The 24281-nt window shown below is 38.5% G+C and overlaps 1 protein-coding gene across 2 annotated transcripts in view; it reads left to right on the forward strand.

Annotated features, from left to right (window-relative positions):
- The window catches only part of Pino (protein pinocchio), a 138522-nt gene that overhangs the window by 3590 nt on the left and 110651 nt on the right, over window positions 1–24281 (forward strand). For both annotated transcript variants that reach the window (XM_033466031.2, XM_076525924.1), the window contains exon 2: window positions 914–1112. In XM_033466031.2, coding sequence (XP_033321922.1) covers window positions 968–1112 — 145 coding nt within the window. In that variant the 5' untranslated portion in view covers window positions 914–967. The remainder of the gene's footprint in view (window positions 1–913; window positions 1113–24281) is intronic.

Below are 24281 nucleotides of genomic sequence, written 5' to 3' on the forward strand. Positions count from 1 at the left end.
TCTACAGGGTGTCCCAAAAATGTCTCGCAATCCGAGAATAGGAGGTTCCTGAGATGATTTGAAGTAAGTTTGTCCTCGGTGAAAATGCAATCCACGGCTTTGTTTACGAGTTATTAACGAAAACGAGTGACCAATGAGAGGTGAGATATGCCGCCGAGCGCTAGGCGAGCTCGCCTCTCATTGGTCAGTGTTTTTCATGAATAATTCGTAAACGAAGCCACGGGTTGCATTTTCGCTAAGGAAAAAGTTGCTTCAAATGATCCCAGGAACTTCTTATTTCCAGTTTGCGAGACATTTTTTCGACACCCTGTATAGATACGTTTTATCATGGCAACCGAGGTGAACGTCTCCGCATTATGTACTATAAATGCTAATAAAATGAACCAGGCGCACTATTTAACCCTAGCAGCCTGTTGCAGCCTCGCAGAGCGACGCGATGTGTTTGACACGTTCTGACCGGTCAAGCCGGTATAAATCGTAAAAGATGCGTTGGAAGCTTTATTTGTTTAGTTAATTGGACCGATCTCTAGCTACGGTATTACGATCGTCGTTGTACCATGAAATGATTAGATTATTTTATGAATAAACGAGCTCGAACACTCGAAAGCCTCGGGAAGTCGAGACCATTACTTAACACTGTCATCAATTATGTATTTGACTATCGTAAATTAATGTATATACGTGCGCGATACTGGTTCGAAGAATAATTTAGCATAATTCGGAAACCCACCCGAGCGCGACTGTACATATCTTTTTGCCTTGTCGAAACGTGTGCGCCGACACGCTGGCAATTATTGCGGAACAAGTTTCGCGATTGTGTTGGCTCGTTTTTTAGGGCCCTTCCGTTCTCGAACCTTGACAAAGTGAAACGTACACGTAAAAGTCCTGTTCAGCTTTTTCATTTTTCTTCAAGCGTCGATAAGTCCTGGTGCTGAAGATCGGCTCCACCCCGCAAGTCTCGAATATCATGGAGAGCACGCTGACGGAATTCGAGGAAAGTCTGTCCTTCGACATCGACGACCCGGACTTCGCCCCCTCGAATCCCTGCGGCATCGCTCAAAATGTCCTTCGCAGCGTCCAATTTCCCGACATCGCGTTCGGCGTCAACAAATGTAAGTAGACACAAAATGATGGCGGAACGAATCGCGGTATCTCCGGCATATTATGTACCGGGCGGCGGTGTCGAGACGTCGACTTCGTCGACACCCTTCGCTCCACCCGATTTCTGCTAACACCTTCGGCGGTTTCATGCGCGTTACATTAACCCATTAATCTTATTTGACACGAAAAACCGCGCGGAGAAATAACGTAAATTTTGCAAGGGGTCAAATGACAAATCGCGGTAAAGAATTTTTCTCGGTAAGAATTGTTGTAATGCAAACGTTTAACTAGCCGTTTGCTCGTTAACACGCTGAACGTACCAAGAAGCTGGGTCAAAATGACCCCATTCAAAATTTACAATAAAATCGTTTACATTCACTGTTGTCTCTGTCGTGCTCATCCGACTAAATTCTTCTAAATACTTTTTATATATTATCTGATTATTCAATTTCTATATTTCTATATTATAATATATGATAATATATATAGAAATATAGAGAAATTGAATAATCATATATAAAATAATAATATATATAATATAATATATATAATAAATAATATTCTAATATATATTTCTATATATATATTATATGATAATATAATATAGAAATATAGAAATTGAATAATCAGATAATATATAAAAAGAATATAGAAGAATTTAGTCGGATGAGCGAAAGAGATAACAGTGAATGTAAACGATTTTATTATAAATTTTGAATGGGGGACGCAGCTTCTTGGTACGTTTAGCGTTTTAACGAGCAAATGGCTAGTTAAACGTTTGCATTACAACAAAATTAAACGAAGAAATTTATTTAATCGATTCTGGAATGTTGCTCGACTCGAATAATCGATCAGTTAAGTTTTTCGTAAATATGTTAGCAACGAGGGTGTCTCTGAATGACAAAACGATCGATTACCGCGAAGGGAAGAATAACTTCCGTATAAAAAGCGGCGACATTTCCCCAGTTATTTTCTACGCATTGTCGCGCGCACTAATTTTAGATCGGTTTTGGAGATTTACAATTCTAGGCAGGGTGACGCAACGTGTTGCGTCTCTTTGCCACAATGGGTTTGTGTGTCGCGAGTGTCGCATATGTATTTTCATTAGTTTATTCTTCGTTCTCGATGGTTTCTTCTGCGAGCCGTGCCGTAGACTCCGAGCGATAAAAAACCTGGAACTACCGTACGGTTTTGTCGCCAGTTTGGTTCTAGTTTCAACTAATCGACACGCTCGCGCCGTCCAGTTTAAAGGAAACACGTATTATGCAGGCTAATTAGGCCACTTAAGGCTAATTAATGGTCCAAAATAAAGCAGCGTGTATCTTATTTCTAATACGTTCGTCGCAATACAAATGATTTCTAATTCTTTTTTCATGGTATAATTTATTTCTAATATATTTATCACGGTACAATTTATTCACAATATATTTATCATATATAGTTATAATTTATTTACAATATATTTACCGCAGCGTGATTTATAATTCCTTTACTTTCAACGCTGTTCAACCGTTTCGTTATAATTTCAATTCCTCTTTTTCTTTTTTTCTTTAATTCGACCATGCTGTAAAATGATAATATTCCGTGTCTCGTTGCAAGTGTACGCGCGATTCTCTGTCGCGATACAATAAAAAAGAAGCTCGACATTAAGCTTAACAATCTGACATGTGCACATTACTTTCATCGCTGCGCCAGTTGCACTTTGAACAAGAAAACGTTGGTCGATTATGAATAATAGATTAGGAGAATAATGGCTCTATCACGTTGCCAATGACGCTTATGCATCGCGCGGCCTTTCGTTGGACCCGACGAAATTACGGAAAAATCATGAGACCGTGTGTGCTGAGTCGGATGATTTCTCGAACTCTATACCGGGGCATCGTGCAGTCCGAAAGCTTATCGTATTGCTAACTGCCAGCTGACATTTTATCACGCATGAAAAGATCTTGTTACGTTAGGCCACACACGCACACACTCCTCTTGCCGGACCACTGACGTCCAGAGTCTTCGTAATCGTTCTTCTTTTTTTCTCTTGTTCACGCAACATCTTAATACAATATTACGAAATTGTATAATTGCGTAATTGCATAATGAAATTGTAATAATAGCAATGGAAATCTTCTTTTGCAATTGCAAAGAGATATCAATGATAGCCTACGTGTTTGCAATTATAAATAATATCAATGAAAGCCTACGTTTTCTATTGCAAATAATATCAATGAAAGTCTACGTTTGCAATTATAAATAATATCAATGAAAGTCTACGTTTTCTGTTGCAAATAATATCAATGAAAGTCTACGTTTGCAATTATAAATAATATCAATGAAAGTCTACGTTTGCAATTATAAATAATATCAATGAAAGCCTACGTTTGCAATTATAAATAATATCAATAAAAGTCTACGTTTTCGATTACAAATAATATCAATAAAAGACTGCGTTTGCAATTATAAATAATATCAATGAAAGTCTACGTTTGCAATTATAAATAATATCAATGAAAGTCTACGTTTTCGATTGCAAATAATATCAATGAAAGACTGCGTTTGCAATTATAAATAATATCAATGAAAGTCTACGTTTTCGATTGCAAATAATATCATCGAAAATCTACCTCTTGCAATAATAAGTAATATCATCGCAAATCTACGCTTACAATTCCAAATACAGTACATTTTGCCAAATTGACGCTTACTATAAAACGCACGTATCCCGTACACATGTAAATATCGGATATTTGAATGTTTGCTCCCGCTCGTTGTTCAAATTATCTAAATGCGTGACCGGACTTTCTTGATTTATTCTCACTTGTTCAGAGCATATACATATACATATGTTCTATTCTGAAGTTATGTTTAGTTTTATATTCCAACGACCATCGCGGATATAATAATCAATAATGCATAAACGAATCGATATAAAAACGAGTGGCAGGAAATGTTTGTTACGACAAGGAGACATCGACGACGCAATCAAAATCGTTTATAACTTATTCACGGTTCACATGTGTATGTATATCGCATTGTATGCATCATTAACATTAATACACAGAAATATACACGTATCGTGCAAAATCGAGCAAAATGAACTGTATAACAATATCTATCTCGTATAAAAAAAAAACAAACATGATTGCCGAATAGGCGTGTCCTTCGTTTTACGTCTCGAAGTATCTGTAAATTAGCAGCATCGCTTTCGCACGCATTACAATAACAATCGATCAACGCTTATGTATCTTTCAATTGAGATACCATTAATCAAGATTGGTTCCTATTAATTCACTTTTTATAAACTGATTTGTCGTACTCGATCACATCCGATACGCTATCTAATCGGTACAAATGTCTAATCGAACGGCCATGTAGACCACAGCTAGGCACACATACATATACGTAATTGCAGAATGATCCGACAAACATGCGGCCGTTATGTTCCAATATGTATCGATGGTGCGACGCCTCAGTGTAAACGACAAGAATTATTTAGCACCAGAAAGTAGTAGTAATAGTTAATATTTTGAAAGCTCGATAATTTTCTAATAATAATTATTATTTTAATAATAATAATAATAATAATAATAATAATACGTTGATCCAAATAATTTGTTGGATTTCGAATGAATTGTTGTCAGTTTCGCACAATTTTTCACTAAATAATAGATATTATAATATATATATATATATATAATATAATATGAAATAAATATATAATTTATATAATATATATAATAATAATACTCGACCGTTGATTTTCTATTTAAAAAGGACTTCGAGGAAACTGCCGATAGACAAAGGGTTGAACAACGAACGAGTCCGAAAGTAATTCATTTCAGCCCTTTCGGTACAATTATTATACAGCAAGTTCTCCCTAATCGACGCTCAGATTATCCACGAGAAAAAGGACAATTTAGGAAGAGAAGATATACGATTTGAGATACGATATACAAGATGTCCCAAAATTATGATACTTCTGGGAAATGAGGGGTTCCTGAGGTCATTCGAAACAACCTTTTCCTTAGCGAAAATGCGATCCGCGGCTTCGTTTACGAATTATTAACGAAAAACTCAGACCAATGAGAGGCGAGCGTCGGATGGCGCTGGGCGGCCCAGCCAACGAGCGCGCGAAGCCAGCTTCCGCCCACTGGCTCGGCCGCCTCGCGCGTCAGCTGATCTCGCCTCTCATTGGCCACCGTTTCTCATTGATATCTCGTAAACGAAGCCGCGGATTGCGAATGCGCCAAGGAAACAGTTGCTTCAAATAGCCTCAGGAATCCCTCATTTCCTGGAGATACCATAATTTTCAGACATCCTGTATCACGTTGACAATCGGTAACTATAAAAACGAGTCACAGGGCTCGAATAATCCTAAGATATACACAGAATAATCCCTAATAAATTTCCCTGATAAATAATAATCCGTAAAAAAATCGAACAGGGTGTGTTCGCAACCCCTGCATATAAGTCCGGCCGTTTGATCAACGGTCCGGCTAACCGAAAGCGGTAAGAACCGGTTAAGTAGATTGCACACAATCCTCCAGTTGACTTTTGCCGCTCGGACCGGCGCACGGTCTAGCCTGTAAGCGGCGAGGAAGATTAATAAGAGCGGTGTGTGTACCCAACCCTTCGGTCGATTCGTGATCCGCCGCTCGTATCACATGTGACGTCCAATCGGCCGAGCGGTGTAAGAATCGGTTTAAGCGAAGCGTACACACGATCCTCCGGTTGACTTCTGCAGCATTGTCCAGCCGCGAGCAACGAGAACGATTGAAATCATGTGTACGCAACCCCTCCAGTTGATTCTCTCGTTCATTGGGTCACGTGTTGCCTAGTTGTGCCTAGCGAGCGATAAGAATCAACTCGGCAGAATGTGAACGATCCTCGACTATTGGGTTGGCAACTAAGTAATTGCCGATTTCAGTTATAGACGTCTCTCGCTCCCATTTGTATGATATCCGTAAATGTTATATTATAAAATTATTATTATTATTATTATTATTATTATGTTATTTTTTATTATCCGTGAATGTTAGCAACCGGACAAATCGAATGCAGCGGTCAAGGAAAAGCGACCAGAATTGGTCGATCGTAAAGGTGTCATTTTCCAGCTGGACAATGATAGGCCGCACGCGTCTTTGTCCACTCGGCAAAAATTGATGGATATTGCTTGGGAATTGATGTTACACCCACCATATAGCCCTGATCTCGCGCCATCGGATTACCACTTATTTCGATGCCTGAACAACTCCCTTCGTGCTAAAATTTTTAACGACGACGACGCTGTCAAATCTCACTTAACTCAGTTTTTGGCCGAAAAGGATCGGACTTTCTACGAGCGTGGAATTTTCAAGTTGTCGGAGAGACGGCAAAAGGTCATCGAACAAGATGGAAAATACATTACAGATTAAACTTCGTTCCAAGTAAAAAAAACACTTTTATTTCATTGAACAAATCGGCAATTCCGTAGTTGCCAACTCAATATTTTTGCCGTCGATTTAGTCAGACCACGCTGCGTTCTCCAGGAGTCTGTTGACTGAAGCGAGCGCCAATCCTCTTCTCCATTTGATCCTTTACCGCTTGAGGTCCGCAAGCCGCGCCAGTAATGGTGGTGGTATGGTCGCGTCGGTGTCGACCGTTAGAAATCCTAGATGGTTATTAGAACGATTAAAAGCCCATCAGAATTCTCCACGGAACATCGTTCCGAGATTATCTCTCTTGACAACCTACTTTCTATCAATTGACTCTTTCATCGTTCAGCATCGAGCCGGCCATAATAGCTTCTTCTCCGACGGTGGGGGGACAAACAACAGCGTTTGTCCTTGAGAAAAAGTGTTCGTAATCGTTCGCACGAACGACGGGACCGATCTTTTCTTCCTGTACGATTTAAATATAAATTTATTCAATTTATTCAATTTATTCAATTTATTCAATTATATTAAATATAAATATAAATTAAATATAAATATTCAATTTAATAAATTGTGAATAAATTTATATTTAAATCGTACAGGAAGAAAAGATTGGCCCCGTCGTTCGTGCGAACGATTACGAACACTTTTTCTTGAATTATTGAATTTGTTGAATTTATGAAATTTATCAAATTCGCTGTACATACACTTCAACCTCTTGACGTATTTTAACGAGTCTATCTCGTAACGATGATTTCTAGCGAGAACCTGTCAAGTATGAATGCTATATTCCGTTCTTTCAAGTTCGAATACAATTCTGTTCTTTTCTCAAGAATATTGACACACAATAAATACACAAATTTCTCTTCCCTATCTAAGAAATTATTATCTATTATTTAATTATTTAATTATCTTATTATTATAAATTATAATGGAGAAACTTCTAGTCGAACGTAACTGCGAAGAAAATGGTACGGCAAGGGGTTAACACGTTCCGTGCCACGTGTACCATCGATGGTACACGCTTGCATGTTTACTTAGTGAACTGAACAAATTGTTTACAAGAAATTTAGAACCGAAGAATCAATTTCCACCGCAAGAATGGGCGTTGATAAGTTTTTGTTACGTTTTTATGTGTACAAGAATTAATAATTGCACGTAATACATCAAGTTTTAGTAAAATATCAAAGTGTGAAGATTCGAGTAAAAAAAGCTCGGCACGGAACGTGTTAAATACGACTTTAAAGTTTAATCTTATGTTACACGGTGTGTTCAAATATTCGCGTACATGTACAAGACGACGAACCAAGGACCTCGATTTAATAATAATCGTTATTGCAATTTTTGTTTTACGAACGGTGTACGGATTTCGCAATTTCTCGAGAGTGTAACGAATGTTGCACAGAAATTGTACAATACGTATCTTCAAAGTGGAGCAAGGAAGCACGATTTCTTTAATCAGATTATTTCTATTTTCAGCGAAACTGAAAGCCTGCGATCATATGAATTCAGATAACACATTTTTACGGATTTCTCTGTTGACATTGAGATAGAATCGAATCGACACATTTTCGAAGAATAATTCTATAGAATTCAATTTTCAGTTTTCAATTTATGAATTTATCAATTCGATTCAATTTTCAAAGAATAACATCTTAACCCTTCGCACTCGAGTGGCGACTCTGAGGCGCCACTAAAAATTGCTATACTATTTTTCAAAATAATTGCAATAGTATCAGACTCGTTTGCATCTAAAAAACACCTCTTAAAATTTCAAGTTTTGTACTTGCCAATAGGCTTTCATAAGGTAGAAACACTGTAGATCAGAAAATACGTTCAAAATATAATTAAAATAGCTTCGAGTGCAAAGGGTTAATAATTAAACATCTAATAAGTATTTAAATATCTAAATATCCAGTCTAAAATATCTAGTAAATATCTGATAATTTAAATATTAAATACATAAGTGTAATCGTGTACATTTGTGGTCCACCTGCGCCAATACGTACGTATTGGGTTGGCAACCAAGTAATTGCCGATTTGTTCGATGAAATAAAAAATTTTTTTACTTGGAACGAAGTTTAATCTGTAATGTATTTTCCATTTTGTTCGATGACCTTTTGCCGTCTCTCCGACAACTTGAAAATTCCACGCTCGTAGAAAGTCCGATCCTTTTCGGCCAAAAACTGAGTTAAGTGAGATTTGACAGCGTCGTCGTCGTTAAAAGTTTTACCACGAAGGGAGTTGTCCAGGGATCGAAATAAGTGGTAATCCGATGGCGCGAGATCAGGGCTATATGGTGGGTGTAACATCGATTCCCAACCAATATCCATCAATTTTTGCCGAGTGGACAAAGACGTGTGCGGCCTAGCATTGTCCTGCTGGAAAATGACACCTTTACGATCGACCAATTCTGGTCGCTTTTCCTTGACCGCTGCATTCAATTTGTCCAGTTGCTAACATTCACGGATAATAAAAAATAACATAATAATAATAATAATTTTATAATATAACATTTACGGATATCATAAAAATGGGAATGAGAAACATCCATAATTGAAATCGGCAATTACTTAGTTGCCAATCCAATAATTTTGTACATCGATATCGCAGCATAGTTTTCAAGATAGTCCTTCCAGACGCGGTGGTTTCTCTATAGTTTCTGTAGTTTCTATAGTTCTCTATTGTTTGGAAAATTGAAATGAATTGTCAGATAATTTTATAATATAACATTTACGGATATCATAAAAATGGGAGCGGGAGACGTCTATAACTGAAAATCGGCAATTACTTAGTTGCCAACCCAATACAATGGAAACCATAATAGACGAGGACGAGTCTCGGAAGTGTCCGAAAATCTTGAGACCGATCTGCACGGCGAAGCGTGTGTGGCGAGTCGCCGCAAGGCTGCTTATCTTGGCCTGTGTCCCTATTATTATAATAGTCGCGTAACATGCGCAGTCCGCAAAGCGGGAACACGATCTACAGACAAAATTGGATCCACGTGGATATCAGCTTTCTTCCTGAGAAATCAGCCCGAGTCGGTGTTCCGTTCTGCGTACAGAATAATCGCACGGCGCGCTCCGTGTCTGGCGCGTGCACTAATCGCCTTAGATAACGACTCCCCCATTGTTCGACCGTCGTCTGGATCCCGTTGCATAGTGCGTCCAGTGACAGTGACCTGTTGCACACGCGCGCGCACTTACGCGTCTTCGATTTCCCTCTTCTTTTTCCATCGTCGATCGCGCCTTTTATCGCTGAACGTCGAATTCATCGGCCGACATCGGTCGGTCGTAGTCTCTTTTTGCTTTGGTAACGAAGAAAGCTGAAACGCGAATCATTTGTGGCTGAAAGAGGCCCTCTTCCGATTATTTTCGACCGGATCAATATTTGTTAACCTTTTAGGCACGACACGCCACTATAGTGGCTTTCGCGGATGTCATCTCTCTGGACGACGCGCCACTATAGTGGCTTGCTCTAGTAGCTCACTCGCTCATCGTTTGAACCAAATAATCGTCTTCATATGCATTGTTTCACACTTCTTTTGTCTTCACATCGATTTACAACAGGGTCCCAAAAATGTCTCGCAATCCGGAAATGGCGGGTTCCTCGGATCATTTGAAGCAACTTTTTCCTTTACGAAAATTTTCTCCGAGGCACCGTTAACGAGTTATCAACGAAAAACAGTGACCAATAAGAATCGAGTACGGCTGACGCGAGGCGGCCCAGCCAACCAGCGCACGAAGCCCGGTTCCGCTCATTGGCTCGGTCGCCTCGCGCCAGCCGAGCTCGCCTCTCATTGGTCACTGTTTTTTGTTGATAACTCGTTAACGGTGCCTTGGAGAAAATTTTTGTAAAGGAAAAAGTTGCTTCAAATGCCCCGAGGAACCCACCACTTTCGGATTGCGAAACATTTTTGGGACACCCTGTATATACAGTATCAGACTCTGTACAGTACACATCAGACTCTGCCGTCCAGAGAAATAGCCTCGTGCAGAATTCAGCCGTATCTAAAAGGTTAAAGGAAAAATTTGTATTAGGCGACGAAAATGTCCGGCGTGCGGTGTGCAAAGCCAAGGCCAGAAATAAATGACAGTTTATATAATATTTTCGGATATCAGATCGTAAAGAGATGATCGTTCGCATAAAGGCTTGCTCGAGGACTCGACGCGCGAATGTTTATGCAAATTCAGACCTTGCCGAGCTGTTTTATGGGCGACGCATAAGTGAAACGAAAGTGGACAGTTTCTTCAGAGATGAGTTTCAGCGATTAGGAGAATTGTTAATGGTTTCAATGTGTTGGCATAGGTGGGCCACAAACGTACAATTGTTACTTTTGTTAGTGATATTTAGTTATTAAGATGGCTCGTTCGACGAATCAGTCGATTCGATTCTATCTTAATGTTTATAGAAATGAAAAAGATTTAGATTTTGGTCGATTAATTTGAAAAAACTTAGTATTAGAAATCGCGTGCAATTTGAATTTTCCCGCGGAGCTTTTCAATTTTTTTTACTACCTCAATCCTGCTGCAGGGATCCACGTTACCTACATTGTGGTTTCCACGAAAATCTGTTAGATGGCGACAAGAGTTCGGTCGAGGGAAACAATCGATCCTCGTTTGTCTCTTTCTCCGACAAATGAAAAGAAAAACTTTTTCAATCTTCCAACTCTCCTTCGTTTCCGGCGATGTTTCTTCGATCGATCAGAATTTTCTGCGATTTTTTTGTCGATCCTCTGTGCGCCGTCAGAAATATATAACAATGAATAACGTGATCTAGTTACATAAACAAATAGAACGAACTGGCATACAAGACAAACTCGCGGTGATTGCGAAACGAATCACGAGCATGATTTACGAAATCGAAAGTGAAACACCATGCGAGCAACAATAGCAATTAGAAAGAAGTTGCTTCAAATTCCAAAATGAGTCATTTGAGATTTCACAAAAAGAGAACGCTTTATCGATCACTTTCGGCGGATCGTAAAGATTATTTTTTCATCGCGAATGTTACCGCATCGGGTTCGTTTATATGAATTATACGCTATTATATCTTTTAATCGTGTTTCAAAAATATTATTCATCCAGCGACATCGAAGAAACAATTTCAAGGATTCTTCTCCTCCAAACATACATACATCCATCTATTTTTTTTTTTTTTGGAAACCACAATTAAGAAATCGGTTAATTGAAATTATCAGTCGATGTATTATCTGTTCGTTTTGTTTTTAATTTTGCACAGATACTTTTCAATAGATTACTTGCGGATCTTCAATGATTATCGGCACACATTTGTGATTAGCATAATTCACAAGGCCAGATTGCGTAAGGATTACACAATGTTAAGGTTATGTTATTCATCAAAGGTCGCTGATCGATATCGAAACAATGATTTCCACCTCTTTCCACCGTGTTATGTCACATAAACGTGAACGTGCCGAATACTGTAAAACTTCGATATTTCACGTAGTTTACACAATTGAATTCGTTTTGTTCGTTCTTCATTGAAAATCGTATCAATACTTTTCTTGTCCGCAGAATATTGCTGTCACAATATATGCTGTATGCATATATTGTGGGACACCCTGTATGCTATCACAATACTCGGATCATTTGAAGCAACTTTTTCCTTTACAAAAATTTTCTCCGAGGCACCGTTAACGAGTTATCAACAAAAAACAGTGACCAATGAGAGGCGAGCTCGGCTGGCGCGAGGCCACCGAGCCAATGAGCGGAACCGGGCTTCGTGCGCTGGTTGGCTGGGCCGCCTCGCGTCAGCCGTACTCGATTCTTATTGGTCACTGTTTTTCGTTAATAACTCGTTAACGGTGCCTCGGAGAAAATTTTTGTAAAGGAAAAAGTTGCTTCAAATGACCCGAGTAAGTTGCTTCAAATGATCCGAGGAACACGCCATTTCCGGATTGCGAGACATTTTTGGGACATCCTGTATTTATGGATGGAAGAGTAACACGATCAAACGCGTAAGAGACACACACACACATACAAAATAAAACAGCAAGGAATATGTCATTGTTGCCGTTCGTTCCCTCCTCCTCACGAAAACGAAATCCTTTCATTATTCGGCGGACTAAAAGCACTACAATTTAACCGAGCACTTGCGAAACTTAGGTTCGCCTCGTTTCATCGCAAAACAATGCTCTTCCGGTCAGCGACGCGGCCCGTGTTATTCGTTCGTCCCGTTTTTATCGGTAATTGCAGTCGGCTTTTGAAATTTTCCATGGAAAACGGTCGGCTCGTTTATCGGGACCCCCTGTGTACAATAACATGACCTTTGAACTGATTGCAAACCATACAACGATTGCAAGAATGGTTCGCTGGTGGTATCAATACAATTATGGAACTCGATACACTGTGATCCGAACGGGAGTTTTATTTTCTTTTAATAACACACGGGGGTGGGGTGGGGACGTTGTGCGTACATAGATTGCACAGATGTGATTGAGAAATTGCTCCGGAATTATTTATTCGTTTCATATCCTTAAGTTTACGATGTAAAACGCTTTCGCGAGAATTGCATATGAGATTCGTTTGTTCTTGTAACAAACGCGCTGTTGTTATTCTTTGAAGAATCTGTACGCGAGTACTTTAATCGTTCAGTATCTTTGGTATCAATCATTATGTTACAGTTCATATGGAACGTCAAATTTAACACATGGACGAGCAATTTTGTGGATCATCATCGGACATGATGATGGACAAGATCTCTATTAAAACGAATTTATCGAATAAGGGGTACTTATCAGAAGAAAATTATTCAACGGGGTTCTTATCAAGAAGAGGTTATTCAATAAGGTACTCATTAAACAGAAATTATTTAACGAGGTCCTTATCGAACAGAGATTGTTGAGCAAACATCTCGTTGAAAGGAAATCATTTAAAGAGGCTTTTATTCGAAAGGGGCTGTTCAATAAATTAAAAATGAAATGTTTAACAAGCGACTTGGAAATGAAATATTTGACGAGCGACTTGGGAATGAAAATATTTAATAAGCAACTTAGAAATGAAAATATTAAAATAAGCGACTTGGAAATGAAATGTTTAATCGATTAAAAACGGACTTACTTAACAAGCGACTTGGACATGAAAGTATTTAATAAACGACTTGCACATGAAAATATTTTAATAAGCGAACACATTTAATAAATATATATATATATATATATATATATATATTTCATTCATTTAATAAATAAATATATATATATATATATTTCATGATATTAGGATATTAATTTATAAACTTAGGATATTATATATATATATATATATATATATATATATATATATATATATAATATCCTAAGTTTATAAATTAATATCCTAATATTATTAATATTAATATTATTAATATTATTATTATAATTAATATTATTATATTAATTTTATTAAATGTGTTCGCTTATTAAAATATTTTTAATAATAATAATAATATTTTAAATATTAATAATTATAATAATAATATTTTAAATATTTATATATATATATATATATATATATATATATATATAAATATTTTTTTCAAGAAACGACAATCGAAAATAAAAATCACGCGAGATTTTCACGCGACAAGATAATAAAGAAGCTTCGCGCGGGATCGTAAAAAAGAAATAAGGTTGTCCGAGTTTCAGCACCGTCCTCTCAGATAAGAGTTCGTAAACAACAAACCTAACTGTTACAAAAATCCCCGGCGGTATCTCGGGAGACTTTGAGACGGCGGAAAGAATTCGTGTACGGTTTTCGCGTCCGTCCGTTCAAAGGTCGCGATCGTCTCGTGGCTCTTCCTTAATCGAAACTTAATAATTATTACCGTCGACCGGCGCGGCGGCGAGTTAATCGCGACGCTAATACATTATTCGGTTCAGGGCGAACGGCATCCGTTCGTGGTCTGAAACGAGACGCACTTCGGATCGCGGGGAATCCTGATCTTCGACGGGCGCGATCGAGAAGTATAGTCGGCCGGATCAATTTAGATCCTCGCGCGACCACAATAAAACGGCAATGGCGTATCTCGAGATATAATTCGGTTAATATCTCGTTTCGCTTGCATAAGTTTACGCTGGCGAAAATTTCGGGCCGATGGAAATAAGAACCGAAGCATAACATGCTACATAAAAATAGGAAGAGTACTATTATTATTATTATTTTTATTATATATTATTATTATTATGCATTATTACTATTATATAATATTATTATTATGCATTATTACTATTATATAATATTATTATACATTATTACTATTTTATATTATTACTATTATATATTATTATTATTATATATTATTACTATTATATATTATTATTATTATATATTACTACTATTATATATTATTATTATCATATATTATTACTATTATATATTATTATTATCATATATTATTACTATTATACATTATTATTATTATATATTATTACTATTATACATTATTATTATTATATATTACTACTATTATATATTATTATTATCATATATTATTACTATTATATATTATTATTATTATATATTATTACTATTATATATTATTACTATTATATATTATTATTATTATATAAATTACTATTATTATTATTATTACGAAGTTGAAATGGTACAATAGTAAATTAAAAGTGACGTTAGTGATTCAATAGTTTGTGAAGTGGTTTTCCATCATAATTTCTAATTGTTTCAACGAATTGGAAGATATAAGAATTGTTGCAAAAGGAAGAATACGATCGGACGTAATTTAAACATATTTTATCGGACTGGAATTGCGCCGCGCGACATTTGTTGCGATTATGGCAACTGATGTAACCAGCGGTTCGGTCTACTTCATACAGTTTCTACAATCGCCGTCGTTGCCTCATGCCCCGTTAAAAAGTTCGGACGAACAAGTTGTTTACGTTTCGCGAGTGCATGATTCGCGATAAAATTATAATTCGAGCTTAATATACATGTACATACATGCCGTTCGGGAAAAAAAACGCAAGAAAATGAATTTTCAACGAGTGGCACCGACGCACGATAAAACCCTGATTTAAGAGCCTTGACTTCCGCGAGGCAATAAAAATCAATTCGCGCTGTTTTCATAATTTGTCGCGGATAAGCGACAATTTTTTTGTAATATATTGGTCAGATCTTTCCAATTGAAATGATACGAAACGTGACATGCTTCAGACCATGTGTCGTAGCAAGCAACTTATTTTATTTCACTGCACAAATTATAACAAAAATTACAAAATTGCAAAATTACAAAATTATATCTCGCGCGTTTGAATTTATTCGAATGAGAAATATTTGTCCGTACCACAGTCATGTTCGGTCTCATTTTAATCAGAAAACGATCGGCAATGCGTTGAAAAGATAATCGGCATTAAAGTTAATTAAAATTAAAAATAGTTACATCATTGTGTTTCACGAGTTGTCTTCCGGAATTCGCGTCGCGTGACGCGGCACACGTGTTCGGGTTCGTCGGTTCCGTCGAACCTTGGCATCAGCATAAGTCACAGGGCCGTAGCAATGTCGCGGCGCGAATCCGAGAATACCGATGTTCGGCGAATCCGGGAGAAATTACGTTCCGTAATGTGGAAGTCTCTGTTACGCGAGGACGCGTGACAATGCACGCGTTCGAGAACCGTCGCCGATCCTTGTCACGCGCGTCCGCCAAAGAGTTTCTAATGTTCCCGCGAAATGCACGCGCGTCTTGCGGTTTCGAGCGATCCGCTTATTGCCCAATTAGATCTCGAAATTTGTCGAGGCGCTCTTACTTCTCGCGCTCTATTTCGTTTTCACATACATACATCGATCGCTCGTTGGAATTCCACGGCGCGAAGGAATTCCAACTTTTGACTTTCTTCTCGGATATGTAACAGTAATGTCTCCCTTACTGACGCTCAGATTGTCCACTAAATTGGACAATTTGGGAATAGGAGCCTTGCGAACTCGAGCCTCGCGACTCGTTTTTATAGTTACCGATTTTCAACAATTATAAAAACGAGCTGCAAGGCTCGAACAATCGTATCTCCACCTCCCGAATTGTCCATTTCTCTGCACAATCTCAGCGTCAATTAGAGAGACATTACTGTATGTACTTCCACGAGGAGAACGATGACGGACGACGACTCGTTGTCGGAAAGAGCGAGTCGTCCGTGCGTGCTAGGATTAAACGATCGATCGGTTTTATCAATGACTTATCCCGCCCAGCTTTGATCCCCTCCCCGCAAACATGTATGTATTTACTACTGACGCAAATCATTGTTATTCGCAATTACCGCGGCGTCTGTTCCACAGTGTCAATATTATGTGGCACGAGATGATTAATCGGTTTTGCATGACTAATTTCATTTATTGTATAATAGCAACTGCAGCCTTTTTAAATCCCGTCGATGTGTACGTACGTATATGTTTCGTGATTCCATCGACGATTCGCACGCTGTTCCACTGATTTCGTTTCGTTAGATTTCAGGCTGTTAAACTCGAGCCGGCGTTGTTATTTAGGTCGTTTAGCAATATAATTCAAGGAATTTTTAGCGAACATTTCGATCAAGTTTAATATAATGAAGTAAAGTCTCCCTAATTGACGCTCAGATTCTCCAGAAAAATGGACAATTCGGGGAGAGCAGATACGATTATACTAGCGGCTCGCGGCTCGCTTTTACAGTTGCCGATTGACAATAACTATTAATAAATAAATAGCCATAATATATATAATATAATATATATAATATAATATAATATAATATATAATATAATATAATATAATATAATATAATATAATATAATATAATATAATATAATATAATATAATATAATATAATATAATATAATATAATATAATATAATATAATATAATATAATATAATATAATATAATATAATATAATATAATATAATATAATATAATATAATATAATATAATATAATATATATAATATTATATAATATTATATAATATTATATAATATTATATAATATAATATAACTATTATAAATAAATAGCTATAAGGCTCGAATAATCGTATCCCCTCTCCCCGAAAGGTCCATTTTTCTGAAGGAATCTGAGCGTCGATTAGGGAGAGTTTACGCGGAGTTTACGCGTTCGCGGTAAAAATGAATGGATGAGACCCGGATTGGCGGAAACGTTGGAACAATTTAAGGCCGTTGTCAATCGTTGTAAAACCGACATCGATTTCGGTTCTTCGAACGGTCACGGAAAACCGGCCGAAAGTCTCGCAACCGTAGCAAGGTAACAATCTGTTTCGGTTTCGATTCTTCGGAATCGATGTTACATCGGTTTCATTATTCCCGTGTTCCACTAACCGACGCGGATTTTCACTTCGCCGAAAATCCGCAGACGATCTCGCGAACGAGTCCGCATACGAAAGCTGCGCGTACAATCTCATTAACATCGCGGCCATGAAAACGGAACGATATCGATTCTCTCCGTCGTCGGCTGTTCGAGAAATATACATATACATACATAGATACATACATGCATATATGTATATACATAGTTGCGTTCGCTTCGTCGGAATAATTATGCAGCTGGATGCTACTTTAATTAACGTCGGTGTTGCGTCTTCGCGCGTCACGCGTTCGAAGCGTCGCGTTACGTTCCAGCGTGTGTTACGTGTTCGCGTTCGTGTGTTACGATTTCGAAGGAAAGAAGCTAAATATTCAGAAGAAAGGAAATTAAATCCGAGCTGTCAATGAAATTAGAATTGCAAAGGAGGAGTCGATGCGGCGCGCCTCGCGTCGAATTAGGTCGGATTTGCTCGAGAGCAAAGGAGCGTTTTTTCAACCGAACTTTTCGACGATCCTGTCATTTATGTATGTATGTATGTATGTATGTATGTACGTACGTATGTACTTCGCCGCGGTTTAACCCTTTGCAGTCGGAGCCATTTTAACTCGAAATCTAAAATAGTTTTTCTGACCTATAGTGTTTCCGTTTTATACGAATAGAATTTAGTAACTCGTGCAACAATTACGCTATTAAGAGTTTCATAAATATAAAGCAAATTTGATAACGTTAACATTATTTTCAAACGGGACATAACAATTTTTAGTGGCGCCTTATAGTCGCCATTCGACTGCAAAGGGTTAATCGTCCGATAGAAACCGCGCGTAGACCAACCGGTTTCGTCGATCCGCGCCAGTTGCCGGCCCCTTCTCCGTTTAATCGAAATTAGCACGCACAAGTGTGTGGGAACGAACCATTTCCTTAAACGAAGGAAGTGACCAACTGACTAACCTTCCCTCCGTCGTGGGTCACAACCTGAATGGAAGCTCGTGAACGTGCACCGTAATTCACGTGATCGACACGTGCCGCTTCCTCGGCGGAACGTTTTTCGGTCCTCGAACCACGGAATTATCGAGGAGTGCGAACATGAGAGATACAGCTATCTTTCTCTCGATTTATCTTTATTATTTATTATTTAGCATTATAAATGATCGATTAAGTGCCATGATTTTTGTGCGATATAATTGGAGCAGTGCGTGAACTATGCTGTTGCATTTTGTATTACTTGGAAGCACGAAATGATGGAGAACGATTTATCCGAGCCTGTGCCCATCGAAATTTGATCTTTCGATCTTTTATTTTTGAACTTTCCTATCATTTTCAGGAGTAACAATGTGGCGACTTGCTGAAAATCTATTTTATTTTCGGCGGAAATGATCGAATCGTCGACATCATATATTTATCAAAATTGAACGGATCAAGATCGCGAAATCAATCGTCGGCATCGAATATTTATAAAAATTGAACGGATTAGGATATCAGAACCAATCGTCGGCGTCAAAAATTTATCAAAATTGAACGGATTAGGATATCGGAATCAATCGTCGGCGTCAAAAATTTATCAAAATTGAACGGATCAAGATCGCGAAATCAATCGTCGGCATCGAATATTTATAAAAATTGAACGGACTAGGATATCAGAACCAATCGTCGGCATCAAATATTTATAAAAATTGAATGGTTTAAGATATCAGAATCAATCGTCGGCGTCAAATATTTATAAAAATTGAATGGTTTAAGATATCAGAATCAATCGTCGGCGTCAAATATTTATAAAAATTGAATGGTTTAAGATATCAGAATCAATCGTCGGCGTCAAATATTTATAAAAATTGAACGGATCAAGATCTCAAAATCAATCGTCGGCATCAAATATTTATAAAAATTGTATGGTTTAAGATATCAGAATCAATCGTCGGCGTCAAATATTTATAAAAATTGAATGGTTTAAGATATCAGAATCAATCGTCGGCGTCAAATATTTATAAAAATTGAACGGATCAAGATCTCAAAATCAATCGTCGGCATCAAATATTTATAAAAATTGAATGGTTTAAGATATCAGAATCAATCGTCGGCGTCAAAAATTTATCAAAATTGAACGGTTTAAGATATCAAATGTGGCTCGTGAAAATAACTAAAAGTATTAAAAGTAAGAAAGAGAAACGAAGAGTGAAGGAATAAAAATTGAAAGTAAAGGAATAAAACTAAAGGAATAGAACTTAAGACTTAAATAGAAACTTGAAAGTATTCCAAATGAAGATACAAATTCTAGAATAACGTGTCCATGTGTTGGTGTGAAAACTTTAATTAGCCGAGATACTCTTACTGCAAAGAAGATATCGCGGCTTTTAATGTGGGTCACTGTTCGAATCTCCGTATAAATCGCAGCTACGATAACTATTGTCTAAAGCACGGCTTGTTTAGTGCGCCGTTTGAATGTGCAGGTTGCCCGATAGCACGTAACGAGGGTAAAAATAACGGGAACCGTTGCAGGATATTCGAAAAAAGCTTTTCGTTCTTATTGGCGCGCGCGCGCTGTTTTCGCCTGCATCGCCGAGAAGAATCGCGATAGCGCCGAGTTTCGACTGAAAAAAAAGACGTCGTTCAATGGTCGCGGTTATTTTGGTCGTTTCATTCTTCCGGACAGAATCGTTTTTCTTCGTCGCGCAGCTTCGTCGTAGCTTTCTTATTTTTGCTTGTCAATGGGCAACGCACAACAATCCGGCGACGTGTGATCCATTGTCGAGAACGTTTGAATGATTCTGTATCGGAACGCGGAAAGTTTGGTAATTCCTGGTAAACAACTTCGGAACAGGTAGACGCCAATATTATCGTCGGACTGCGGATTTTATTATGCGCTATTCCCCAACGAAATGATTCAAAAGCGAAAGAACGTCTACGCGGATTTTTTAGCTCGCGATCGGTGCAAGCATTTCTCTTTGTTTCCCATAAAAATTCGCAGTCCGCTTATCGTCGAGTTAACGTCCCGTTTATATCTTGCAACGAGAACTTCAATTTCCGATTAATTAAAGTTAACTCCTAATCAACCGATCCGTTTCGTTAAAAATCCCGACGCGTCCTCTGGATCGTGTCGTTTAGAAATGAAGACGCGCGATGTGTAAAGAAAGCTGTAAGAAAAAATAGTCGAATATAAGCTTACCTTAAGTTGAGGAATATTAACATACAATGTTAATAATAAAGCCAGTTGGTTCCGTTAAAGTTTCTACAATGAATGAAAATCTTATCACAAATAGCTTTCAGCTAATTAAAATTGATTGCGTGTCCTGTAAACTCAATTGTTCGAAGCTCCTTTTGCACGGTCCAGCAAAGTAAGAACGCATTTACGTAATTACTTTTTGTTTTTCCGAATCACGACTCCCCGTGTCCACTGTTTCGTTTCGCGGAATTTCACCCCCTAACCTTGACAGAGTATAATAAATAAGCAGGATGCGGAGGCGCGTGCGCCTTTTTAATGATTCAGAGACAGAATACAGGAAGCATCGTCTTAATCGTTTCCACGAGTGTTGTTTCTATATCCGTGGTGGAGCATCGATTTACGCTCCCATACGCGGCGTTTAATAACACGCTAATAAATTAAAGTTATATATTTAGCCGGCAGGCTTGCAGTCGCTGTTATAAATAGACACGAGACACGGCTTAGTTTAGTTTGCCAAACTAATTATGTTTTCGCGAGGATTACCGCGCCCGGAGACAGACCGCGTGCACTATTTTTTCGGCGGGCCTCTATAAACTTTGCACGTTTCGGGAACGGTTTGTCGTTCGAGCAACGGTATCTGCTTCTGTTTATCATTCCCGGATCTGTTGGCGAATTGCCGGACATCGCTCTGTTATCGTTTTATGGACACGCGTCGGCTAATGATCTTAAACGCTTTCGCAATCGAAACGAAACAGAAAGTTTTATCATCGATTTGCTCGGCTTCCTTCTCCTCTACGCGTATCGCAAAATTACTTGGTCGATTTAGAAATACCAATCTCCGGTCGATTATTTATAGCGTCGACAGTTATCTGTAGACTGCGGGTTTTATGCGTTTATGATAAGAAAAAAAAACGAGCGCAGATCGAATGCGAAACGGAAGACGCGATTTAACCGGTTAGCTGAGCTCGACGAGTATACTCGTCGTGGAGATGCGGCGGTACAGTAATGTCTCTCTAATTGACGCTCACTTTGTCCACAAAAATGGACAATCTGGGAAGAGGAGATACGATTATTTGAGCTTTGCGGTTCATTTTTATAGTTACGAATTCTCAACAACTAAAAACGAGCTGCAAGGCTCTCGAATAATCGTGTCTCTTTCTTCCTAAATTGTCCATTTTTTGCGCGCAATCTGAGCGTCAGTTAGGGAGACATTACTGTATCGTTTTTGTCACGACGAGTATGCTCGTCGCTCGCTCGAAAAGAAGCAGGAAAATTCCCGCGGTTCCATACAAATCGCAGAGTTATCTTCAACGTTGATCTCGCCGATGCCGTGCTCGCATCTCTTATTTTCGAATCGTTGAAATTATTCGAGACTTTTTCGTAGGAAACGATCGAATAAATTCCTTTATTAATTCGCACTTTCGTTGTAATGGAAATAGCGTAAGGTCAAAATAAATTCGATCGGTCGCTGTCTGAACAGTTTCGTTCACTCGAGAAAGAGAGAGAGAGAGAGAGAGAGAGAGAGAGAGAGAGAGAGAGAGAGAGAGAGAGGGAGGGAGAGAGAGAGAGAGAGAGAGGGAGAGAGAGGGAGAGAGAGGGAAGAGAGAGGAGAGAGAGGGAGAGAGAGAGGGAGAGAGAGGGAGAGAGAGAGAGGGAGAGAGAGTGAGAGAGAGAGAGAGAGAGAGATCGTAAGTTCTTCTTTTTTAAATGTCGCGATTGCACCGCGGATTTGTAGACGTTTTTATTGTTACAAACTGGAAAAATCAGAGCCAAGTAGAATTTCACGTTTCGCAGCAGTAATTTGAAATTTTACGTTCGTCGTGTACCCGACGTTGATACGAATTGTCACGCGTTCGAACACCGTTGTCGCACGATTTCTATAAAATCTGCTCGTGAGATTCGTCGCATCGTGGCACGATACCAAAACCTCTTTCTCTCGTTGTTTGCACAATCGTTTACAGAGTAGAACGTGTTATTTTCGCGAAGCGGTCGCATATTTTTTTTTTATTGTAAAGGACGTCGTCGATCGAACTCTCTCTCGGCACGCATACGATTAGCATCGTAAACAATCTTTGACGTCAGAGATCGTCGCCGACGAGTATAGTTCACTGAACTGGATTTCATTGCATCGCGATCCGGGCTCGCGAATTTCGATGGACAAATGTTCGTTAGAGACCCGCGATATTATCTCTCTCGTTGGTCGGACGAGAGTGCGACCATTTCTGCCTTTTTTAATCGCCGCCTATCGAGGATATATCTTAATTCCCTACTTAATTAATCTTCAGAGATAACGTCTTCGCTAACTGTGCTCGCGCTTCACTGTGCTCGTTCGGTCGAATTCTTTATTTAAATATTCTCTAAGTCAAATTTCATACTTAATTATTTTTTGTGTTTGAATTAATTCTTTAATTGATCTCAATTGATCGCAGATAATGGTACCAAGTGTATGTATGTTACCATTTGTCTGCGTGAATTGCAAGAAATGGAAATCACGTTGCAAATTGTAATAATATTGTAGTAATTTGAGTAGATTAGGAATAATATATTTGACATATTCGAATTCTTTTAATATTTTTACTACTTTAAATTGCAACTGTTCAGTTACGCAGCATAGTTGTATGAATCAGCTGCTGTGCAATTTCACTTTTCTGTTTCTAATTTTTTCACACGATTCGATGGCAATTCAGAGGCCACGTGACACGATTCGAAGGTAATTCGTAGACCACGTGACGCAATTAAAAGCAATTCACGGGCCACATGATATGATTCAGAGGCAATTGAAGGCAATTCGGAGGGCACATGACACGATTGAAGGCAATTCGGAAGGCATATGATACGATTGAGGCAATTCGGAGGGCACATGACACGATTGAAGGCTATTCGGAAGGCATATGATACGATTGAAGGCAATTCGGAGGGCACGTGACACGATTCAAAGGCAATTCGGAGGCCACGTGACACGATTGAAGGCAATTCGGAAGGCATATGATACGATTAAAGGCAATTCGAAGGCCACATGCCACGATTCAAAGGCAATTCGGAGGCCACGTGACACGATTGAAGGCAATTCGGAAGGCATATGATACGATTGAAGGCAATTCGGAGGGCACATGACACGATTGAAGGCTATTCGGAAGGCATATGATACGATTGAAGGCAATTCGAAGGCCACATGCCACGATACAAAGGCAATTCGGAGACCACGTGACGCAATTAAAGGCAATTCGTAGGCTCAAACTAACCATCTTGTGTCGTCCTCCGGAAATTCGCGTCGCGTGCCGCGCGCAATAAATCACATAAGCGTAGAACTATCGCAGG

Source organism: Megalopta genalis, chromosome 1 (assembly GCF_051020955.1).
Source record: "Megalopta genalis isolate 19385.01 chromosome 1, iyMegGena1_principal, whole genome shotgun sequence".
NCBI classification, from domain to species: domain Eukaryota; kingdom Metazoa; phylum Arthropoda; class Insecta; order Hymenoptera; family Halictidae; genus Megalopta; species Megalopta genalis.